This window comes from Aulonocara stuartgranti (assembly GCF_965226115.1).
Source record: "Aulonocara stuartgranti genome assembly, chromosome: 1".
Lineage (NCBI taxonomy): Eukaryota > Metazoa > Chordata > Actinopteri > Cichliformes > Cichlidae > Aulonocara > Aulonocara stuartgranti.
In genome coordinates, this window is record NC_138939.1 from 32,610,816 (window position 1) to 32,633,231 (window position 22,416).

A 22,416-nucleotide genomic window follows, 5' to 3' on the forward strand; every position below is an offset into this window, starting at 1 on the left:
ATATTTATCACGATATACATTTGAAAATTTGCAATAACGATATAACTGACGATATAATTGACACTAGACAAAACACTTTACAACTCCACAACTTTATTAGTGCAAAAAAAAACCATCAATGTATTTTCACTTAAACAAGCAGCTGTTTTTTAAGTGCATTAAAGTTATATAAAAAGTTTACAGTGCAAATGCAAATTCCTTGCTGACAGTTTAACCAAAAGGCATTTCCAGTGGAAATTGGCCGACATATCCTCAGCATAACCACGTATAATATCCGCAAAACTTAAAAAGAGGTTATACACACGTAATACGGTAATACTATGTTGAAGCACAGTACGTATCACTCCGCAGAGGCTCCTGCCTACGATAGCCGTAATGCTCCGACAATCCATCAAGCGGTGCGGGTTCCTAGCTTAGCAAAGTCGTACTAAAACATTTGACAGATTTTCGTGCGCCGTGTACGACATAAAATTATTTCGAGGTCAGTAAACACAACCAGAATTCATACATAAGGCACACAGGATTATAGGGGGAACTGTCGATTTTCAGAAAAATCAAAGGATTGATTTTAAGTGTGCCGTATTTTCCAAAAAACACAATAATAACGACGGCCCGCTAGCATGCTCTACCAAAAATAGTGCTTTGTTGTTTATCTGACAGACGAAAGCCAAACCAGTGCCACACCACTGAAGTTTTACAAACCAATTGTGGTTCATCTGTTTCATTCAACGATTCGCTTTCTCCCTTCTTGTTCTCCATCATCACCATGCTTTTTCTGCCATGTGCATATGAAAACAAAGGCCCTGCGCATTTTACCCATATTCTATCGTGATATTTTATTTTCTTATTGTTGCCCAACATTATACTGGTATTACCGTGAACGGTATGATATGGCCCAGTCCTAGCTGCCAGTCAGTTTGTTCCTGATAAGTTAATATAGGCTAACTATTTCATTTGCAATTGAAATAATTCTAAAGTACTTTATAATGACTGAAACAATGTGCAATAAAAATAATAATAATAAAATAATGATAATAACAATAACAATAACTTTATTTTTGGAGCAGTGTGTTTGAAAAAGTGCTCATACGTGTCAAAACGTATAAAAACACGAGCATATATCATACACTCCTTCCTGTCACACACTTCCACACATTAGATGTGAAAAACAGCCAAGAATATTGGGTGAAAGATTAAGAAAAACCTAGAAAAAAAAGAGTTATCAGCAAACAAAACACAGATTCAGCCACCTTGATAGGGTAGGAAGGCTCAATCTGTGTGCAGATGCAGCTACAACCTTAAAAATGTGGTGGCCAATGGTTATAAAATAAGAGCATGGAACAGTTAAAAGACCCATATTCAGAGAGGCTGATAGGTGGAATTGGGTCTCAGCAGGTTTACTGTATATTTGTTTGTAATTAATGAAAAATAAAAATGAATTTTGAATTTCACTGGAAGACAGTGATGTTAGTTTTTGTTAGCAGCCTACTTGGTATGTTCTGGACCAGATGAAGATGGGAGGACTGCCAAATGTGAAAAGTAAGTGAAAGTAGTCAAGAAAGCACTGGATGAGCTTTGAGATATGAGATTCAATTTAAATGCTGGTCAAAAGTACTCACAAGGTTCTTTGCAGATGGTTTTTGTGTCAAATTGTGTGATACAATTATTTAAACACAATTCATTTCCTAGTTGTAAATAGATTGTAAATATAACACAATTAAAGTTTACTTGAAATGGCAAAAAGTTAAATGATGCAGAAATATACATTTTTAATGCATATTGTGCAATTTATATTGTAGAAAAGCATGTTACATGTTTCACACAATATACTTTATAAATCAACTAGCTTTACTAAAAAACAAAACAATAACTGCTTGGAACTAATGTTTTAGATGTCAATAATTACATAACTACCCGTGTTTTGAGAATAAATAGGTCAACAGTTGTCTGTCTTTTTTTGTTACAGCAATTTATTCTTAGAAGCATGAGGATGTGTTTTATATGGGAGTGATCGCTGCAGGTGCAAACACATAATAGAGTTCTAACGATCACATGGTAGTATAGGAAGTAGGTATGCATTAGGTGCTTAAAACCAGTTTAGTTTAGTTTGTTTTGCATAATTAGCAGCACTGAAATATACAGAACTCAGATTTAATTATTAACATTGCTGAAATTCTGCCTTTTATAAGATTGTACCAAAAGCACCTATTTCACATGTTGCTCTATCCAGTCTTGAAAGTTTGCAATTTGTGTGTGAACTGTGTAACTCGGTTGGTTGCAGTTGTTTTTCTCAAAAGATGTTGCTCTCTCTAAACCAAGCAGCTGCCAGCCTGCACTAGAGGCTCGGTGAGTATCCTCGTGACCTGACAAGACAGCCCTTGTGGATGAAAACACAGCTGGCATGGTTGTGATGCCTGGAATAACAATTGGGCAGGCGCTCTGAGGACTGGACGGTTTGCTAATGACACACAATGAATTGTCACTGATCGCTGTGGTATGTGCCCCTCCTTGAGCAAAATCTCTTTCACAATGAGTAACATCAGTCAGCTCAACAAGTTTTGTCAGGCTCAAGGTTGCAGAGTGGCCCAGGTGCCTCGGATTGCTTGGTAAAATCCACCTCGCGGTGTAAGCCTCCTGCGCAGTCACCTCCCCTCCTTGCGTTTTGGGTAGACACACAGGCAACACGCGCTCTCTGATCTTGGCCTTGTCTTTTAGCTTAAGCACAGCCACATCAGAGTCTGGTGAGGAGAAAAAATTTGGATGGACTACTATCTCTGAAACCTGCTGGGGCAGAAAGAGAAGATGAGGGAGAATTGGAAGTTAGACTACTGAGTTGCATGCCAAGTTTTGTTGTTTTTGGAATACACATCAAGATTAGATTATATGCATGCAAGATGTGCAGAACCAAAGAAAATATAGCTGCATTCCATGTAAGCTTTAAGTGCATATCAAATATGCACCTTATCCACTTTATACCTTTACAAACAAATATATATCCAAAAAATAACTTCAATTTAATTAAGACTGATTTTTCTTTTTTTTTTATCAACTGTTGTGCTGCAGAATTTATAAGCATTTCTGCACTTTATGACTTACAAAAAAAGAAAAAACTAATGTAAGACCACATATTTATGAGCACTGTTTGGTCATTTTCAGGCCAAATGGTGGCTTCTAGGTTTAATGTGGGGTGAAAGTGAGATGACCATTTGCCATATAACCTGACCTGCAAAGGATTTACTGATATAAAAAGGCATTAATGAATATTTTTTATTTGCATATTACATGCTCATCCATTTAGACTGCATTGTTTAGGCAAGTTTAAACAGTAAAAAGTTGTCATGCATATGGGACTTTACCCTCAGGTGGTGCTGGCTTTTCAACACATCCCTGGGTGTATGGTATTGCTTGCCTATGACAACCTTCACATGTTCAGGCTGAATGTGCTGCTGCTTGTTCTTGTCTACCACACACTGAGCCACCACCAGGACTCTATGCTGGGCGACAAGAGCTCCACTGCAGGCCAGGAACCAGAATGTGGACTCCTCTGAGGCCCCCTGCTGGTCTGTTATGATCCTTCCAGGGGACGTGTAGGTGCTCACAGTGTGATCAGGTGGTGAGCGGATATAAATGGCTGCGTGCCACGGCCACTGAGCGTCGGAGAGGTTGTGTCTGCTGAAAGCGTCAAATTTGCCACAAACTGTGACATCAGAGAGGACAAAGAACAGAAACGTATTAAATTTTACAGTGCAGATGTGAAAGTGGCTTTAAAATTAGAATCTAGCCCTTAAAAACAGACAGACAGGTAAGAATGATGATCAGTTGACTTCCAGAAATGTCAAAGAATTACTTCAAAATCAAAATAAGTCTGCGTAATTTTTTTCTTAATAAGATGTCACTGTGACCAAGATGATTCATTTAAAAGTGTCGTGACTCGTGTAACTGCAGAAGAGTCACAAAATTGCAATATAAATGTTACAGAATGAATCTAATATCTGCGGTAGGTTGCTTCTGAACTCAAACAGATCATCATTATTTCGTTTTAGTCAAACTACAATCTTTCAGGTGTAAGAGCTAAGTTCACACATCAATTTAGCTTACTTAAGAATATACTTCTGAAATTTGCTAACAACGCTGGAATGTATTGGTCAAGAAGAAAAATAAAGCCAAAAAGTGCAGTTCCTCAAATGACCACTTTAGGTTGGCTTTTTAAAAAACCCACCAAATTCCTACCATTTGTTTTTGGAATCATGTTATGAAGCCTCAAGATGAGTGTTTCCACCATCACCATCTTTGTTGCAAAAAAACTTGATATTATGAGGAAAGGCTAACGGGTAATGTGTGGTTAAAACTGGTTAACTATATGTAACTAACAGCCTGTCAGATGAGTCTATTCCTCACTTGTAGTCAGTGAAACTAATACTTTTTCTGTACACAGAAGTACAAAAGTACACATTTGTCTTGCATGCAAAAGATCCCTGGTTTGAGACCAGGAGGAGACACAGGCTAACATACTCCTGGTACTGTACCAGCCCAAAACCAGGATAAATCAGATTGTTGCTTCAGGAAGGGCACTCAGCATAAAAGCATGTGCAAAATCAAACATGTGGCTCCACCTGCTTTGGTGACCCTTTGCAGCTAAAAGTATCATCTCCATAAGCACGAGTTAGCTGGTATTTGTGTCTGTGCAATGTACCAATATGGTGTTTTATATTTCTCTGTTTTTTAAGAGAGATTTCACTTAACAAGCCAAGCGTAAACTTTTGCTGATCTCACCTGGTGAGCAGGAAACATAGTGCCCACTCCACCTTCCAGTCTTCAGACAGGTGCGTCGAGAGCTTCCTTTGTTTTGATAGAGAGGTGAAGCACACTTGTAGTCGATGCTAGTGTAAACTGGGTGAAAACCTCGAGGTATCTCAGCCAAAGAGGTGTCATCATTTTTCTCTCTGGACAATCCACCGGATGTTAGTGGAATAAAGCCAGCGGACAACAAATCATCCACGCTGTATCTGGATGAGAGGTGAGTCTGGTCTGAACGCTGTCTAAAAGAAAGAGATAGTTTGCCTTTAAAGCTCATCTTTTCAGTGTGATAAGCATTGTGAGTTTTTATACATATACATACATCTTGTTTATCTTTTATTTACCCATATACAGATTTGCTTATTCATTGTTTACAAACTGATATTTCCAATATTTTTTGAGCCTCCAAATTCTACCAATGTGCTCCCACTCATGTCCTTTCTTATTTTGTTTTAGAGCTAAATGACATTTCATTTTCAATGTGTGGATTTACTCAATCATAAAACCAAGAAGAGAATAACCTATGTTTGCTTCAAGTTCTACTAGTGCTTAGCATCTGGGACACAATAAGGGGCATAAATGACTTCTTCTTTCACATGCATGCTACATTGCTTTTTTTGAATATGCTGCACTTAAGTGCGCGATTCTGGTCTTTGAAGCACCCATGGCATGAATATGAGCAAAATTCAAAGATGTGTCAGGGCAATACACCAGATAGCTACATAAACTGCTGTCACTGCTATCAAATCAAAGAACAGGGAAGAGGAAAGTCTGTCGGATTGTTCAGTTTTTTTCCTCACAAAGTAAAACCATCACAGCAATTTGTATAATGACAAAGTAACATAAAAAAATCCAAAATAATAACTTTAGGTGTGCAAAACTCATACATACACACATATAACATTACCTTAGCAATAGGTGTGGCTTCACAACACTTTGCCGTACAAGTTCAGAAACTCTGGGCTCTCGACAGACTGTGAAGGTAAATCAAGCAGGTGGCAACAATAAGTAGATGTGTATGTAAATGATTCTGCTTAAAAATATCAGGGACTTAAATACTGTAGTGACAAACACATAAGAATGTCTAATCTTTCTTTATAAACTTCCCAGTTTACAATATATTACAATGTAATACTCTATACTCTATTTTTTTTTCCTCATGTAACAACGAGGAGGAAAAGCAGCTACAACCTAAATCTTTCTTCCTTTTTTTTTTTTTGAAAACTATTACCTCTAACACACTTTGGTGACCTGCTACTCCAGGATCCATTAGAGAGACAGGTACTCTGGTGGTTTCCACTTAAAATGTAGGAGGTTTTACAGAAAAACTCAATTGTCTCAGCACCTCCAGCTGAGTCAAGAGCAGGTCTGTGATATCCGTGGAGCAGTTTGGGTGGAGGAGCGCACCGGACCAGGCTTGTTGGACCTGTATGCAGTTGAGACAAAAGAGAGAAAAATGTATTTCCTAACTGTCAATAATAGTGTGCAAACACTATAACAGAACACAACAAGCACCATGGGAGGAGTTAAAACACACAAGAAAAACCTTTTACACATGAGGGAGCAGTGCCACTCCATGTGCCATTAGGTAGACAGGTCCTCTGCTGCATGCCAATCAGCCTGAAAGGTGGATGGCACCGGTAGTTTACCAATATGAGCTCCTCTTCTGGACCATATACAGGCAGCAGGTATCCATTCACTGGTTTGTCTGGTGCTGCGCATGCTACATTCTTGATGGCTGACACTGTAAAGAAATTTTCTGACTGTGATAAATGAAAGATAACACTGAATAACCAATAAACATAACATTTATAAGGGTGCACATTATTATATTGACATAATATAAACAGCTAAAGTAACTTATATCTATCGATAGTATCTATCTGTGTAAATCTCTTAGACAGACAGACAGATAGATAGATAGATAGATAGATAGATAGATAGATAGATAGATAGATAGATAGATAGATAGATAGATAGATAGATAGATAGATAGATAGATAGATAGTAGGGGTGCAACGATACTCGTATCGATATTGAACCGTTCGATACAGTGCTTTCGGTTCGGTACGCATATGTATCGAACAATACAAAATTTGTAATTTATTTTATCAACTTTCCTTCTGACAATGCTGTCTGTGTTGAGCGCTCAGTGAATCTGCGTTCGACTACTCCGCCTAGGCTGCACTGTCGAACGCAGATCCACTGAGCACTCAACACAGACAGCATCGTCAGAAGGAAGAGCGCAGGGCAAGCTAGCGAGACAGAAGTTAAGCTCTCCTTGCAACATGGCAAATTGAACCTTCCCCACCCTCATTCAGATCTGGCGTTTGGAATTATTTTGGTTTTCATGTGACGTATGACCCTGAAGGTAAGCGCGTCATGGACTAAAGTAAAACAGTATGTTGGATGTGCCACGCAATGCTCAATTACATGGGTGGGAACTAGTGTGTTAGCGCAGTTAGCTTGTTAACGTGTTGGCCGTCTAGCCCCACGCACGGGGCGATCAGGGGTAGCTCGTTAACGGAGATTTGCCGTGTTGTGGCGTTAACGTCATTTCAACGAGATTAACGCTGACAGCACTAGTGGGAACACAACGAATATGACTGCACATTTACGCCGACATCATCCTAGTGCAAAGACAAGTGGAAGCAGACAAAAACAACAAGCATGCATGCTACAAACTTTACCCGAGTCATTTAGACAGCCGTTAGCACATGATTCTCCTTATGGAGACCTGATATGTTTAATATTGTGGCGAGCTCAGACAAGGTGGAGACAGAGGTATCGTTTGGTCTTGCTTCCCGTGAGCTAGCTAGGGAGCACAGCCGTTTATTGACATCTGCAGAAGAACACTGCCGCTAGCTAACTGGGGTCCGTTCTTCGTACCTTGCTTACTACATCCAAGATCAAATGACACATCCAAGATCAAATCATCGCGCTAACTTTGAGCTCGCTATTCCGGTTCTCCGAACACACCTGTTGTTGACGATTACTATAGCTGGATGAAGTAATGTGAGATCACTGGGTGGCTTAACAGGGGCTACGCATCGATAGTAGAAACATTGATCGGCAACCCTTTGATTGGTCGGCGAAAATGTCGAAGGAACGCGCTCAGCATTTTTCGGCAGCAGAGCAAGAACTCTTGATTGAGGGATTTCAGGAGTTTCAGTTTAATTAAAACGCAAGGGAACACTGCAAAGGCTGCAAAAGCAAGGAGAGAGGGCTGGCAGAAAGTTGCTGACAAATTAAACTCGTAATTTATTAATAATAATAATAATAATAATAATGGATTGGATTTATATAGCGCTTTTCAAGGCACCCAAAGCGCTTTACAATAACACTATTCATTCACTCTCACATTCACACACTGGTGGAAGCAGCTACGGTTGTAGCCACAGCTGCCCTGGGGCAGACTGACAGAAGCCAGGCTGCCATATCGCGCCATCGGCCCCTCTGGCCAACACCAGTAGGCGGTAGGGTAAATTTATTATATTATATTATATTATATTATATTATATTATATCATATTATATTATATTATATTATATTATATTATATTATATTATATTATATCCTCTTTCACATTAGAGCCACGACAGGACCCACCAGAACATGGGAACAAGTAAACGTGAAATATAAGAATATCCTACAGAATGGTAATATTTATCACTTATATTGCTTTTAGTCTCTTGAAAAGAGACCCTGAAATAAACTGTTTGTTTGTTTATAACAGCAACCAAGAAAAGGGCAGAGCAAAAAAAGACAGGTGGTGGTCCTGCACCCCCTCGTCAACAAGTTGGTTAAGTAAATAATACCCTCACGGGAAAATCGATATCTCTCTATGAGCACACTGTCGCGCTGAGCTAAAGGATCCTGTCTATCCCGCAATATACGCTGAATTCTGAGAACTCTCCATATCAATCTTGCACCTTCCACAATGGGTGGCTCGCGTATACGGACAGGACATGGCTGCGACAGACTTCCCAAATCCACCTTCACTTTTATAGCCATGGTCTCTCATCCTGATTACACGAAGTAATTTACTATTACTACTCTAAAATATGAATTACATCTGTAATAATCAAATACATGAAATAGAATGATTAATAGTACATTTCCCTTTTTTTAGGAAATGACCTGTATGTATCTGTATGGAATCAATAAAAGAATCAAATACTGCATTATCTTTAGTTACATTGATACTATTTATTTATGGTAAAACAGTGGTAAAATATTGCTGTTGCTTTCGTATACATGAAGCGGACATACCTGAGTGGCCGCGATCTAATCCTGTTTACATAAAGTAAACCTGCTCCCGAGCAGGTTTATGCTTACGGATCTGTTGCTATGACAGCAAGTCCCGGATGAGCTTCGGAGAACCGAACGATCCAAGATCAGGCGAAATCGTCAACAATCAAATCCAGCTAACTTACTTAGCAAGGTACGAAGAACGGACCCCTGCTCAGCGCAGCAACCACACAACAACAGCACACAGGGCGCCCTCTGACCCCGGAAGGACACACCGTCGCAGTGAGAGGGCGTCACCTGTCACTATGGCAAGATAAACAAAACATAACTGTACAAACAGAACCCCGAACAGCCCTGACCCGCTACATAGCCCCCACTTAAGGGGTCAGTCGTCCTTGACGACCCCATTACCCCACAAAAAGTCCTGCAAATGTCCAGGTGCCTTCTTTTGGCGCACTCGGGTCAGAACATGGGGTGCCACCATCATCCCACTTCTGACACCAATGTGGTGAGCTCAGACAACGAGGAGACGGAGGTGTCGTTTGGTCTTGCTTCCCGTGAGCTAGCCAGGGAGCACAGCCGTTTATTGACATCTGCAGAAGAACACTGCCGCTAGCTAACTGCTCAGCGCGGCAACCGCACAGCAACAACAACAACAACACACAGGGCGCCCTCTGACCCCGGAAGGACACACCGTTGCAGCGAGAGGGCGTCACCCGTCACTATGGCAACATAAACAAAACATAACTGTACAAACAGAACCCCGAACAGCCCTGACCCGCTACAATATGCTGCTGAGAATATAGCCCAGAAGAAGCGTATAGTATAGCTTTTATTTTGGAAAGAGCCATTTCTCTGTAATAAACTCTCTTTTCCAAAGATGAGTGATTCCTCAATCAGATACAGGGCTTGCAAAATCGCTAGCCCGACGTCCCGGGGCTAGTGATTTTTCCAGTCGGGCTACCAAAATCTATCTCTGCCCTGCCCGTCGGGCTATTGTAGGAAGGAAAAATATATGTCAATGCTTTTGCATTCTTTCGGAAATGTAGCTGGGTAATTATGTCATTGGCATCGGTGAGCCACTGTCAATATGTGACATATTGAAATCGCGTTTGAATTTGCGCTTGTTTTTTGCTTTCACTTTGCAATTGCGCAAACTGTGTATAGAGAGCGACAGCACTGATTGGTGAGTGATGATAATTTGCGCACCAATTCCTCTGACATCGTCTTATCAATCGTTAGCTTACTATGCAAACATGACAAGTGAAATCTCCCGCAGCAAGCTTAAACATGTGAGAGGTTGATCGCGCAGAGAATCGCTGACCGTTATGTGTGTGTGTGTGTGTGTGTGTATAAAAGCAGCAGGATATATATTTTAGTTCTGCTGAGCCAAATAAGACAGGTCAGGGTGAAGAAGTGACAGCCAAAGAAAAGCTTACCACAAAACAGAAAAGTTAGGACAAATCAGACTATAAGGCAAAAAGAAAGTGCAGCTTTATGGTTTCTTGGACAAAAGAATTTCTGTGGCTGCAATATGACGAGCTAAATAACCAGGGCTGCACATAACTGTTTGCAGGTGCGCATTCGCTGTCAAAATAAAATAAAAAATACGCGCACAAGATATGAAGTTGCAACGCGTGTTTGCATACATAAGATTTTCTGGAGGAGGACAGACATTTGTTTAGAACTCTTAAAGATGTCGAAGAAGCAAGCTCCTTTAAGCAATTACTTTGGTGTTCCTCCACCTCCAAACAAATGTCAGAAGGAGTCCGAACCACAAAAGAAGCGCGTATTCTCGGAAAAGTGGTTGCAGGAGGTGAGCTGGCTTCAAACAAATGATGAACGCACAGAGATGTGGTGCAGAATGTGCCGTGAAAATCCCACTCTAGCGGACAAAACAGGGCCTTTTAAATGGACGCAAACGCGCGTTGCAACTTCTTATCTGGTGCGCGTCTTTTATTTTGACAGCGAATGCGCACATGCGAACCACTTATGTGCACCCGTGTAAATAACATAATGTTCTGCCGGGTGTGTTGTTGGTTTTCTCTCGATTTCTGAGTCGACAAGCGCCTTTGTTACTGGGACCAGTCATTTTAAGAAAGGCCCCCATTAGAACCCATGAGAAATGCAAGAAATGCATTATTGCTCAGTCTGCAATATCTTTCCCAGAACAAACACCAATTGCAAATAACATACTAAAAATAAACCTGAAAAATCTGTTTAGAACAGCGTACTATGTTGCAAAGAGTGAACTACCACTGGCACAATTTAGCAGTCTTTGCAAACTTCAAAAAGCAAATGGCGTAGTTCTTGGTTCCACTTGCCTCTTACCCGTGACTTCAGTGGAAATTTCAAATTCAGGATCTGACACAGACTGATTCATGTCCTACACAGTTCTTACAAGTTCATAGAAATTTCTGTTCAATTAGAACCAAGTACAGTGGGGCAAAAAAGTATTTAGTCAGCCACCGATTGTGCAAGTTCCCCCACTTAAAATGAAGACAGAGGTCAGTAATTTGCACCAGAGGTACACTTCAACTGTGAGAGACAGAATGTGAAAAAAAAATCCATGAATCCACATGGTAGGATTTGTAAAGAATTTATTCGTAAATTAGGGTGGAAAATAAGTATTTGGTCACCTCAAACAAGGAAAATCTCTGGCTCTCACAGACCTGTAACGTCTTCTGTAAGAAGCTTTTCTGTCCCCCACTCGTTACCTGTATGAATGGCACCTGTTTGAACTCATCATCTGTATAAAAGACACCTGTCCACAGCCTCAAACAGTCAGACTCCAAACTCCGCCATGGCCAAGACCAAAGAGCTTTCGAAGGACACCAGGAAAAGTATTGTAGACCTGCACCAGACTGGGAAGAGTGAATCTACAATAGGCAAGCAGCTTGGTGTGAAAAAATCAACTGTGGGAGCAATCATCAAAAAATGGAAGACATACAAGACCGCTAATAATTTCCCTCGATCTGGGGCTCCACGCAAGATCTCATCCCGTGGGGTCAAAATGATCATGAGAACGGTGAGCAAAGATCCCAGAACCACACGGGGGGACCTGGTGAATGACCTGCAGAGAGCTGGGACCAAAGTAACAAAGGTCACCATCAGTAACACACTACAACGGCAGGGAATCAAATCCCGCAGTGCCAGACGTGTTCCGCTGCTGAAGCCAGTGCATGTCCAGGCCCGTCTGAAGTTTGCCAGAGAGCACATGGATGATACAGCAGAGGATTGGGAGAATGTCATGTGGTCAGATGAAACCAAAGTAGAACTTTTTGGTATAAACTCAACTCGTCGTGTTTGGAGGAAGAAGAATACTGAGTTGCATCCCAAGAACACCATACCTACTGTGAAGCATGGGGGTGGAAACATCATGCTATGGGGCTGTTTTTCTGCCAAGGGGACAGGACGACTGATCCGTGTTAAGGACAGAATGAATGGGGCCATGTATCGTGAGATTTTGAGCCAAAACCTCCTTCCATCAGTGAGAACTTTGAAGATGAAACGAGGCTGGGTCTTCCAACATGACAATGATCCAAAACACACCGCCCGGGCAACAAAGGAGTGGCTCCGTAAGAAGCATTTGAAAGTCCTGGAGTGGCCTAGCCAGTCTCCAGACCTCAACCCCATAGAAAATCTGTGGCGGGAGTTGAAAGTCCGTGTTGCTCGGCGACAGCCCCAAAACATCACTGCTCTCGAGAAGATCTGCATGGAGGAATGGGCCAAAATACCAGCTACTGTGTGTGCAAACCTGGTAAAAACCTATAGTAAACGTTTGACCTCTGTTATTGCCAACAAAGGTTATGTTACAAAGTATTGAGTTGTATTTTTGTTATTGACCAAATACTTATTTTCCACCCTGATTTACGAATAAATTCTTTACAAATCCTACCATGTGAATTCATGGATTTTTTTTTTCACATTCTGTCTCTCACAGTTGAAGTGTACCTCTGGTGCAAATTACTGACCTCTGTCATCATTTTAAGTGGGGGAACTTGCACAATCGGTGGCTGACTAAATACTTTCTTGCCCCACTGTATTTGAGTTGATGATTGTAATTTTTATACAATGTTGTAATTTGTTTTTCAACAATTTTTTGATTAATGTTTTGTTTCCTTTACAATATTATACTTTAATGTATTTTATTGTAAAGGAAACAAAACAGGAAACAAAACATCAATCAAAAAATTGCTCTCTTTTTTATTCGGGCTACTTAAATTTATTTTGGGCTACCAAAAACTGAAGAGTCCCTGCCCGAAGGGCTACCAGGGATTTTGAAATTTTGAGAGCCCTGAGATATATTTATTTTTTTAATTACTTTTGTTTCAGCAACATTAAATTTAAAAACTGTACTTTTGAGTTAAAATATATATATTACAATTTTAATAAATGACAAATTAAAAAGGCATGAACATTTTTTTTGTATCGAAAAAATATCGAACCGTGACACCAAAGTATCGAACCGAACCGTGAATTTTGTGTAGCGTTGCACCCCTAATAGATATATAGATAGATCTTGTAGGACTATGAAGCTCAATGTTGCACTAGAGATTATTACTAATAATAGGGCATCTTCTGCATACATGAAAAAAAATCTTAAATCATTCTCTGGATACGTCCCTCTATTTTTTTCCAACAGAATTATTACTGAAGACTGCCATAACTCTCATTCATGCCGTGGTGCTTTGATATGTTGGGATTAGGAAACCACAGTTGATGCCCAATGAGGGAAAAGACTGTATAAATGGGACTGAAGTTAGATGCATGATTTGCTTTAAAGGCGGTAAATGGGGCAGAGAGGAGCAGGTATGATAAATCTGTGTCATTGACTGTCCGTCTCACATCACTGCCCTATGAAGGAGGCTGCACAGACACAGATGAAGAGTGAAAGTAAAGGTACGTCGACGAAATGTGCTGCATAGAAACAAAATACATGAATAGTGCCATGTATTTGTTATATGTATATCATAAAATAGACGCTATCAGTCCTAACAGCTTTGTACAGGTCTGCTGTAACTCTTCCCTCTAATTATAATAAAAAATGCTTTTTCTCTAATTTGTTAACTGCCTGTGTGCACACTGAGCCTAACACATTTGTATTGTTTGTTTTGTATGTGGATTACATAGAGGAAAAAAACCCTTCACACAGAGCATACGCTGACTCATATACCGTGATAACAAAATAAAAGGCCACGTATCGTAATGTAATGTAATCCAATATAAATCCAGTCTGCCTCCATGGACAGGCTTTAAAACATTATTGTGACCAATTGTATTACGCTGCATTATAATGTTAAGTGTTTGTGTTATATTGTCTGTCCTGCGGCAGTGTGTATGCATTCACATTGCTTATGATTAATACCTACCTGAAATTTTCTGAAATGTAAGAACAAAGCCATCAAAGTTATTATAGCCATCAGAGGTGAAGAGAATGTGTAGGAAGTTCCCGGAGCTTTTTATTGGAGGAGGTAACTGATCCCCACAAAACCGACCAATCACAGGAGAAGTCAGGCTGTCACCATCACGGACCTCGACGTAATCGTAACGACAGCTGTGGTCAGACTCCAAACTCAGCAGTGAAAATCTGCAGCAAAACAATACAGAAATGATGTTTGTCACCTGATGTGAGTTAATCCCCATGCCAAGTCTGATGTATAGCACGTTAACAGGACAGATATAAAGCGGGATGAATGAGTTATACTAGTTAACGGCAATCCAAAGTATAGATTTGAAAGAAATTTCTATATCTTATGTTAATGTTCTACTATGTATTTTTACTGAAAAGTACATTATTTTCCCAAACAAACAAAATGATACCATTTGTTTTGTAACTGTTACCCTGCTTTGAACCCAAGAATGTCCTCACTCTAAAGTACGCTCATCTCCAGCTCTTTTATTATTCCAACACAGTCAATTGCAACCGCCAGATTGCTTGACTCTCTCCTGTATCATCTGCAGCTCAGCAGTTCTTTATTACCTGAGGTCACATTGATCCCTTCTGAGCCTTTCAAATAGAGACTTAACTAAATCTTTTCTCTTTGATCAAATCATGTGCCTTCAGTGTTGAATGATTTTCATATCAGATCTTTGGAAAAGTTACCTACCTGAGCTGGATACTGCTTCCCCTCTCCATTTGCACTATCCATTCACATCGAGCATTTGTTGGGTAACTCTCCAGGGCTATGTGACCCTGAGCTCGCTGAATGATGCCTCCACATGCTACCAACAAGAGAACTATAATTACTTATACTTATACCCATTAAATGTGTACTTATCTCAGTGGCACTGAGCATTTTGACTGTTGCAAGCTAAGCCCCATAATTTGACATGCTGTGTAAGAGGGCAGATAATACCAAAAAAAAAAGGAAAAAGAAATATACATATATGTGCGTGTGTGTGTGCGGGGGGGATTCGGATGGTTCTGATTATCATCATCATGCTGCTATTAATGCTGTTAAGAAAAAGAAAGACGAGATACTAAAGCCATGTTGAATTGATGTTGACCAGTCTTCGCTAAGGGAATGGGGTTGTTTAGAATTTTAAAAAAATATCCCAGAATAAGATCATTCAGTCTATTCAAGGAGTTGGTCAGCCTGTGTAGAACATTCTGTAAAAAGCCTGTGTAAGAGAGAGATTGCCCAATGTCCAAATGTCTTCTTTTGTGTAACTCAGAATGTTAGAACATGACAGAATAACACCTGAGTGGCAATTTCCCCAACGCCATTAAATGTAGAGAATGGAAAAAGTACCATGTGAGAGAATAGGAGTGGCAACTAAGTAAACTTTTTTACTTTGCACTAATATCAGCTTCATGTTGCACTGAGTCTCACACTGAGTCTAAATTATTACGTGGTGGTTGTTGTTGTATCTGTATCTGTAGTTGTGTATATATATATTTTTTTTAAAGTAGTATTCATCCATCTTTTTATTCTTTTTGTGAACTTGAGCTCTAAGTAGACACTAGGCTGCATACAGTTGTAGGCAAACCAATAAAAAGCACTGTCGCCACCAAATGTCCATAATGTGTATTGCAACGAAGGTTGTGTCATTTTGAAAATTCTTAACCATAGATCTGATTATTAAACAGCTTTTCCCGTATATCCTTTGCTGCATACATGAACTGTACATACTTTGGAGATGCTAAAGATATTTATTTTACATTAAATGGTGGTGATGTTTCCTCTTGATGTTTTCTTCCCTTTACACAACACTCTGAGCCACAGGATGTCATAGGGTACCAGCATCTCAGACAAAAACAAAGGTTCTTATGTTCCTTGGAGACATGTATTAAGTAATTTAATTAATTTAATAAAGTAGTTTACTAAAAGGACAAGGTCTCAAGGTTATTAGCCCTGCGACAGACTGGCGACCTGTCCAGGGTGTACCCCGCCTCTCGTCCTATGACAACTTGGATAGACTGCAGCACCCTAACGCCTCCTCACCACAACCCTGATAAGGATAAGCGGATAAGAATGGATGCATGGATGGATGGATGGACGCCTGTTATTCAGTCATAAGTCACTTTTACATTTTTTGTTTTACCTGCCTTTCAGCAGAATTGTTGCATTTGTGGCAACGAGCACTGTCAGCATCAACTCTAATGAATTGTAACTAAGGCCAGGGTCTGTCAGTGTGTGTGTGTGTGTGTGTGTGTGTGTGTGTGTGTGTGTGTGTGTGTGTGTGTGTGTGTGTGTGTGTGTGTGCTGCACAGTGCTATTCAGCATCCTGTACACAGCTTCTTCCACAAAAACTGGGCTCTGAGTAACAAAAAAGGAGAATTGAGGATTGTTTTCATCTTAGTCCAAAGAAGAAATAGAAGCGGTGAGATGAAATATCATTATGCACATGTTTCTGCTTGGCATTATTCGCAGAGCAGCTGTCTGTCTCTTAATATGATTGCATGTATTTGTACTTCTGTTGTAGTAAATAGTGTTAGCTACTTATCATGTATGCAGGGGGATGAATAATAGGACTTCTCTGCCTCACTGTTCCATGTAAATGTCAGATCATGAATATGATTTACTGGGTTAGTGCTCATAACTGGTATCCTGGTGCACATCTTATCACAGTCACAGAGAATGGAGCCCTTTGGCCAATAAAGAAAATAATTAAGTCAGTTTGTGTCTTAGTTATTTCTTTATTGGTTGTGATAGTTCTTTTTAGTATTTTTAGAGTTATTTGAATGAATTTATGTAAAGTCTTCAGGTATGTATACAGTTTGTATGCAGTGTATTCAACTGAGCACTGCAAACAAGCCGGATGGTCCCACTCTTCTTTAACCCAGAGGATAACAGCGTCCATGTTTTCCTAAAAGAATCTCAAATTTAGATTCATCTGACCACAGAACAGTTTTCCACTGTGTCTGTGAAGTTTTCCACTGTCTATTTTAAATGTGCTTTGATTCAGAGAAGCTGGGATCATCTTCACATATGTCTTTAACCTGTATCTGCAGTTGGCACAGTGAACTTTGATTTCCGGAAGTGTTCCTGTTGTGTGTTTTTAATGCACTACTGCTGGGGGCCAGAAGATCACAGGCATGCAATATTAACTTCTTGATCTTATATCTTATGCACAAAGATTTCTCCAGATTCCCTGAATCTTTGAATGGGATCTTCTGACTCTTTACAATTTTACAATGAGCAACATTATTTTGAAATTGTTCCAAAATTTGCAGATTAAAGTTTTTGCAGACTGGTGAACCTCTGCCCATTTCAACTTCTGAGAAACTCTGCCTCTTTAAGATGCCCTTTTTATACAGATAAGTATAAAAAAGTGAGAGTACAGACTCTGTCAGGGATGCTGTCTTCATACAGAGTCATGTTACTGACCTGTAGACAATTAAACTAACTAATTATATAGCACGTCTCCAAGTATTTCTTTTTAGAACCAGTTACTTTTCCAGCCTTTTGTGGCCCCATCCCAACATTTCAAAATGTGCTAATCACTTTTGTGAAATAATAACTCATCAAAGTTTAAATATTTGATGTCTTCTATCGTGAATAAAGTGTGGATTCATGAGAGGACACATTATTGCATTCTGTTTTGATTTACATTTTACATAGCATCCCAATATTTTTGACTAAATATAAGACACTACACTGGCAAATGTGACATAAAATGAAAATCCCTTAGAGAAAAACAACCTGGGATTGTAAAAAAAGATCAGCACTGCACTTATCTGTTCATTTTCACTTCATAATGTAGGCTTTGCATGATCTCTGTTTTCCTATCAGCAATCACATTTAAGAATATGATTCATAATATTAGACATTTCTGTAGCTTGGTCAGGCCTCACAGGAATACTTCATTAAAGCACTTACTCACTTTTACAATCCCCTCCACTCCAGCCTTGACGGCACTCAGTACAATACTTCCCATTCACGAAGAAGTCATCATTAGCTCTCCATGTTCCATTGTTGCAGGTTTTACAATTCTCAAATAGACTGCAGCCTGGAGAGAGACAACGGCAGAGCAAAAAGTAATAATCGAAAACATTTTTTAAGATAAATTGGAACTCCTAGTCATTTGCAGTATACCACAACAGCTCTGATATTTTTTCACAACAATATATCATGTAATATGTTTTGTTTAGAAAAAACAGAAAAGGACAAGAATTTACCTGGATGAACAATACAGGGGTCACATTCATCCAGGACATTGCGGCAGCAGGGAACAGTGTAGCCTACCCTTGTGCCTTTTGATGGACACCGACACTGGATCAGGTGGTACTCACAACACGGGCGACACATCACGTTCCACTGAGAGCTCGGGCAGTTGTCTCCCCTCAGGGCTGTGAAGGAAAAGGAAAATATTTAGATTTTAAATCTAAGAGCTGCCAGTGGAAACCTCAGCATAAGTAAAATAAGTAATCGTAAATTATGTGTTTGTGATTGTAGAAAAATAGTCAACAGTACCAACAAGTCCCTTTCAAATATCGTCTGATGAGGCAGATCAAACTTCCAAGAACATATCACATGACGGAATGGCACCATATTGATCTTTTACAGCAGGTAAAAAACATCAAAATCAAACAGGGCTATACGAGTATACAGTGTGTGTACACCAAATCTCAGTTTGCCCTTGTTTAACCTCCTAGGACCTGGCATCCACATATGTGGCCATCACATTTTGACCAAAATACTAAATTTTGCTCTACAAGGGCCTGATATCCACTTACAAGAACATTATACTGCTACTGTTCTATCGAAATTTTAAACAAATATCCTCATATGTGGCTCTCATTTTTCTTAGAAACAAAAATTAGGTAAAAAAAAAAATAGGTAATTTTGTTTTTACATTCATCGATATGCCCAAAGATCAAAGAGAAATTAAAAATGCATGCTGTGGAAGAGTTTGGGTCTTAGGAGGTTAAACCTAGTGTCACATTGATGCTGATCACATTGAGCAGCTTGAGAACGATCCAAATACATCCCAAAATCCAATTTATGATGCTTCATTTGGAGCACTAATGAATATACCTGCTGTGTAATGGTAGTTTTCTCTCAAACAGAAAACTGCAGTCAATCAGTGAACATGTTTCTCAGGTTATAGCTCCCAAAGGGCAACAAACAATTACAGCTTTCCCAGGTTTAATTCTACTCACAAAGGCAAATGAATTCAACTGTAAAAGTATCCCAGCTTTAGTCACTGGTATGCCTGATATCTGTATCTGTGTACGTTTTACTCTTGTTTCAGTAAGCCACACTGAGTGCATAGCATGAAGTGACTGAAGTCTCAGATGAGCAGAAGAAGTGACTCATAGTTATAAAATAACTCCACAATTAGTCAGCAACTCAGTCAGCTGGCTTATTTCTTGTTAAAACTTTTTTTTTCCCATAAAGACACAAAAGTTCACAAAGACGGTCTCATTGGAATTTCAGAATCAGAATATAATGTATTTTACTTACCGTGTGTCCAGCCCATTAGACACAAACTGAGATTTAGGAAGAGGTGGAAGATTAGGGGGACGCTCTTTGTGAGGAAAGGAAGCATGGTGGCTGCCAAACAACAAGAAACCTCCCGAGAAACTCCAAGAAAGGAGCAAAAGCTTGATGATATCCACAGTATCCTGGTCTGTCTGAAGTGTAACTGGCTATAGACGATTCATTTTCCTGTGTTAGCACGGTGGACGGAAATCTTTAACCCATTCCTTCCGTTGTGCTCTCATCTTGTGAAAGATTGCATTTGGTCTGAAGTTGTGCACAACTGTACTGGGTCTGCAAGCAGTTCCTGTTCCTCTCCTCTTGTTATGAGTCCGGTGTGTGCGCTGAGTAAGAATGGAAAAATATTGGCAAAGGTAGTGGAAAGTGCATTTAGTGGGAATAAAAAGACGATAATGAGAAGAACAGCGGAAAGTGATGAAGAAAGTGCAGGCAAAAAATATCCATCAAGTCCAGTGAGGAAGGTTTTTAAGGGAATCTTTCTGAAGCTGCAAGTTAGACACTCAAAACCAGTTGTTTTTGCACAGAAACACTTCATGATACAATTGCAGATTTTCATGTGCATCGACCCAAATGCGTTTACTGATAGTTCATCATGCACCAGCTGTCATACTAGACGTGACAGCTTCACAACATCTTGGAAAACGAATAACAGATGTACTCTCTAAAGTTGTTATGAAATGTTTATGTGCCTGAAGCTATGAGGCTGACAGCTCATCACCGCCTACTTTATGTCCAAGGTTTCTTTTCCATCGCCTAAGCTTTTAGTATTTCCATATTTAAGTATCTGTTTTCATGCTTTCCCTTACAAGCAGGGCGTGAACAGACAATTTGAGACTTTAAAAGACATGAGGTAAACTTGTTGTGATACCTAATATTCTAGATATTACAACAAATTTAACATTGCTATTAAATTCTTTTTGTTCTTTTTTCTTTTTTTTCTAAACGAGTTAGAGCATTGAAATTATTCATCTTGAAGATGTGGATGGTGTTGCCTTTCACTTCTTTTATTTTATAAATAACAATAACAAAAAAACATGGTTTCATCACATATGTTGATATTAAGTTGATCTACAGTACTTTGCATAGATTTTACATGTCATGTTTGAATGTTTTATGTTCCTTTTAGTCGCTGTAATGGTTTTTGTATAGTTGTCTGTGGGACTTTTCTGTTGTTTTTTGTTAAAACGTTAAATAGACTGGCCTAAGAAAAGCTCAGGAGAGATAGCATTGGAAACTTTTAAAATTAAAAATAAGTAAACTACGCTTTTATTTTTGAAAATCTAACTCACTGAGGGGTTTTATTTTGAAAATCTGATCCATTTCGGATGATCAAATTTATTTTCTAAAGTTAACTTCGGGTTTTCTAGCTTTACAATTTCACACCATTAAAGCAAACAGTTAACATTTAATATGTAATTTGAGTCTTTTATTTTGTAATTCTGAACATCCTGTAAGTATGCCTCAGCTTTTAGTCTTAAAAATAGAAATGTGGTAAATTGACACATACTTACACAGGACGTTTCTGCTCTAAATCAGTGTTCAAAGTGCGTTGTACTTCTAACATGATTCACCGAATTGCTTACATTCATAATTTTTTTTTTCTATGCCCAAGCGATTTTATCTAACATTCACACAGTCGTAAGTCGTAAAATGGCTGCGCGTCAGGCAGATTTGGACCCAGACTCAGGACCCCTGACACAAGGAATTAACTTCAAACTCAGCTATAGTCCTGGAAAATCACAGGAAACAACCCAAAACATACACAGAGCAGGGAATTAGCAGAACAAACTGAAAACCTGAAACCATGTCACATAACCACGAGGGAGGACACAACAAAGGGAAATGCACGATTCAGACAATAAATACACACCAGATACCGAGTACAGGAAACAGGTGAGAGACGAGCTAACACTAATCACAGAGGATGAGGCAAGGAAGTAGAACTAAATACAAAGTGAGATTGACAGAAGAAATTACTGGTACAGAGACAGAAAATCAAACAGGAACATTGGGAGTAGCTCAGTTCAGTATCTGGACCAAGACATGCAGAACAGAGGAGCTGGAGATCCAAACACCAACCTTTCAATTGGTAGCCGACCAGCTCTGCTTTCTGAGCTCGAAACTGAAGGCTTTTGTTTTTAAAATCTCACTCATTTTAAAATAAACTGGTGGCTTTTAATTTGAAAGTTTGAAAGGCTGCTGCTCCCTATTGTCACTGTTTTCTATCGTTCATCAGCATATCTGTGTATAAGGCAGACATGGGAAGCTTTAAAGTGTAAATATCAGCTTAAATACTTGGAGTTGTGATGATTTGCCTTTAAACTGAAATATATCAACTAAAGTTAGATAACTTACTCAAAAATATAAGCATTTCTGTTTCCCACACATTATGTCTAACCTCAAACTTGCAGCCAGTCAG

At 39.4% G+C, this 22,416-nt stretch overlaps 1 protein-coding gene across 3 annotated transcripts; it reads right to left on the reverse strand.

Annotated features, from left to right (window-relative positions):
- Positions 1–1,749: 1,749 nt before the first annotated feature.
- pamr1a (peptidase domain containing associated with muscle regeneration 1a) lies at positions 1,750–20,290 on the reverse strand. 3 transcript variants are annotated; one of them, XM_082535370.1, is made up of 11 exons: positions 19,962–20,290; positions 18,674–18,844; positions 18,379–18,504; positions 15,159–15,273; positions 14,421–14,638; positions 6,344–6,541; positions 6,029–6,223; positions 5,705–5,771; positions 4,774–5,039; positions 3,357–3,697; positions 1,750–2,781 (listed from the first exon to the last, which is right to left on the reverse strand). In XM_082535370.1, exons 1-11 carry the CDS (start codon positions 20,044–20,046, stop codon positions 2,206–2,208), a joined length of 2,358 nt encoding a protein of 785 aa, XP_082391496.1. In that variant the 5' UTR covers positions 20,047–20,290; the 3' UTR covers positions 1,750–2,205. The 3 variants fall into 3 exon arrangements, with proteins under 3 accessions (XP_082391496.1, XP_082391495.1, XP_082391497.1); XM_082535369.1 differs by having other exon boundaries at positions 6,335–6,541; XM_082535371.1 differs by having other exon boundaries at positions 6,335–6,541; positions 18,375–18,504.
- Positions 20,291–22,416: the final 2,126 nt, after the last annotated feature.

What these genes read in the sequence shown, in the direction of transcription:
- pamr1a (XM_082535369.1), bottom strand. Translation starts at nt 20,046, where the DNA reads ATGCTTCCTTTCCTCACAAAGAGCGTCCCCCTAATCTTCCACCTCTTC. An exon ending in AAGCCACACCTATTGCTAAG is followed by an intron (nt 5,040 to 5,704) that starts GTAATGTTATAT and finishes TCTTTCTTTTAG; the next exon opens with ACAGCGTTCAGACCAGACTC. An exon ending in CTATGTTTCCTGCTCACCAG is followed by an intron (nt 3,698 to 4,773) that starts GTGAGATCAGCA and finishes CTGATGTCACAG; the next exon opens with TTTGTGGCAAATTTGACGCT.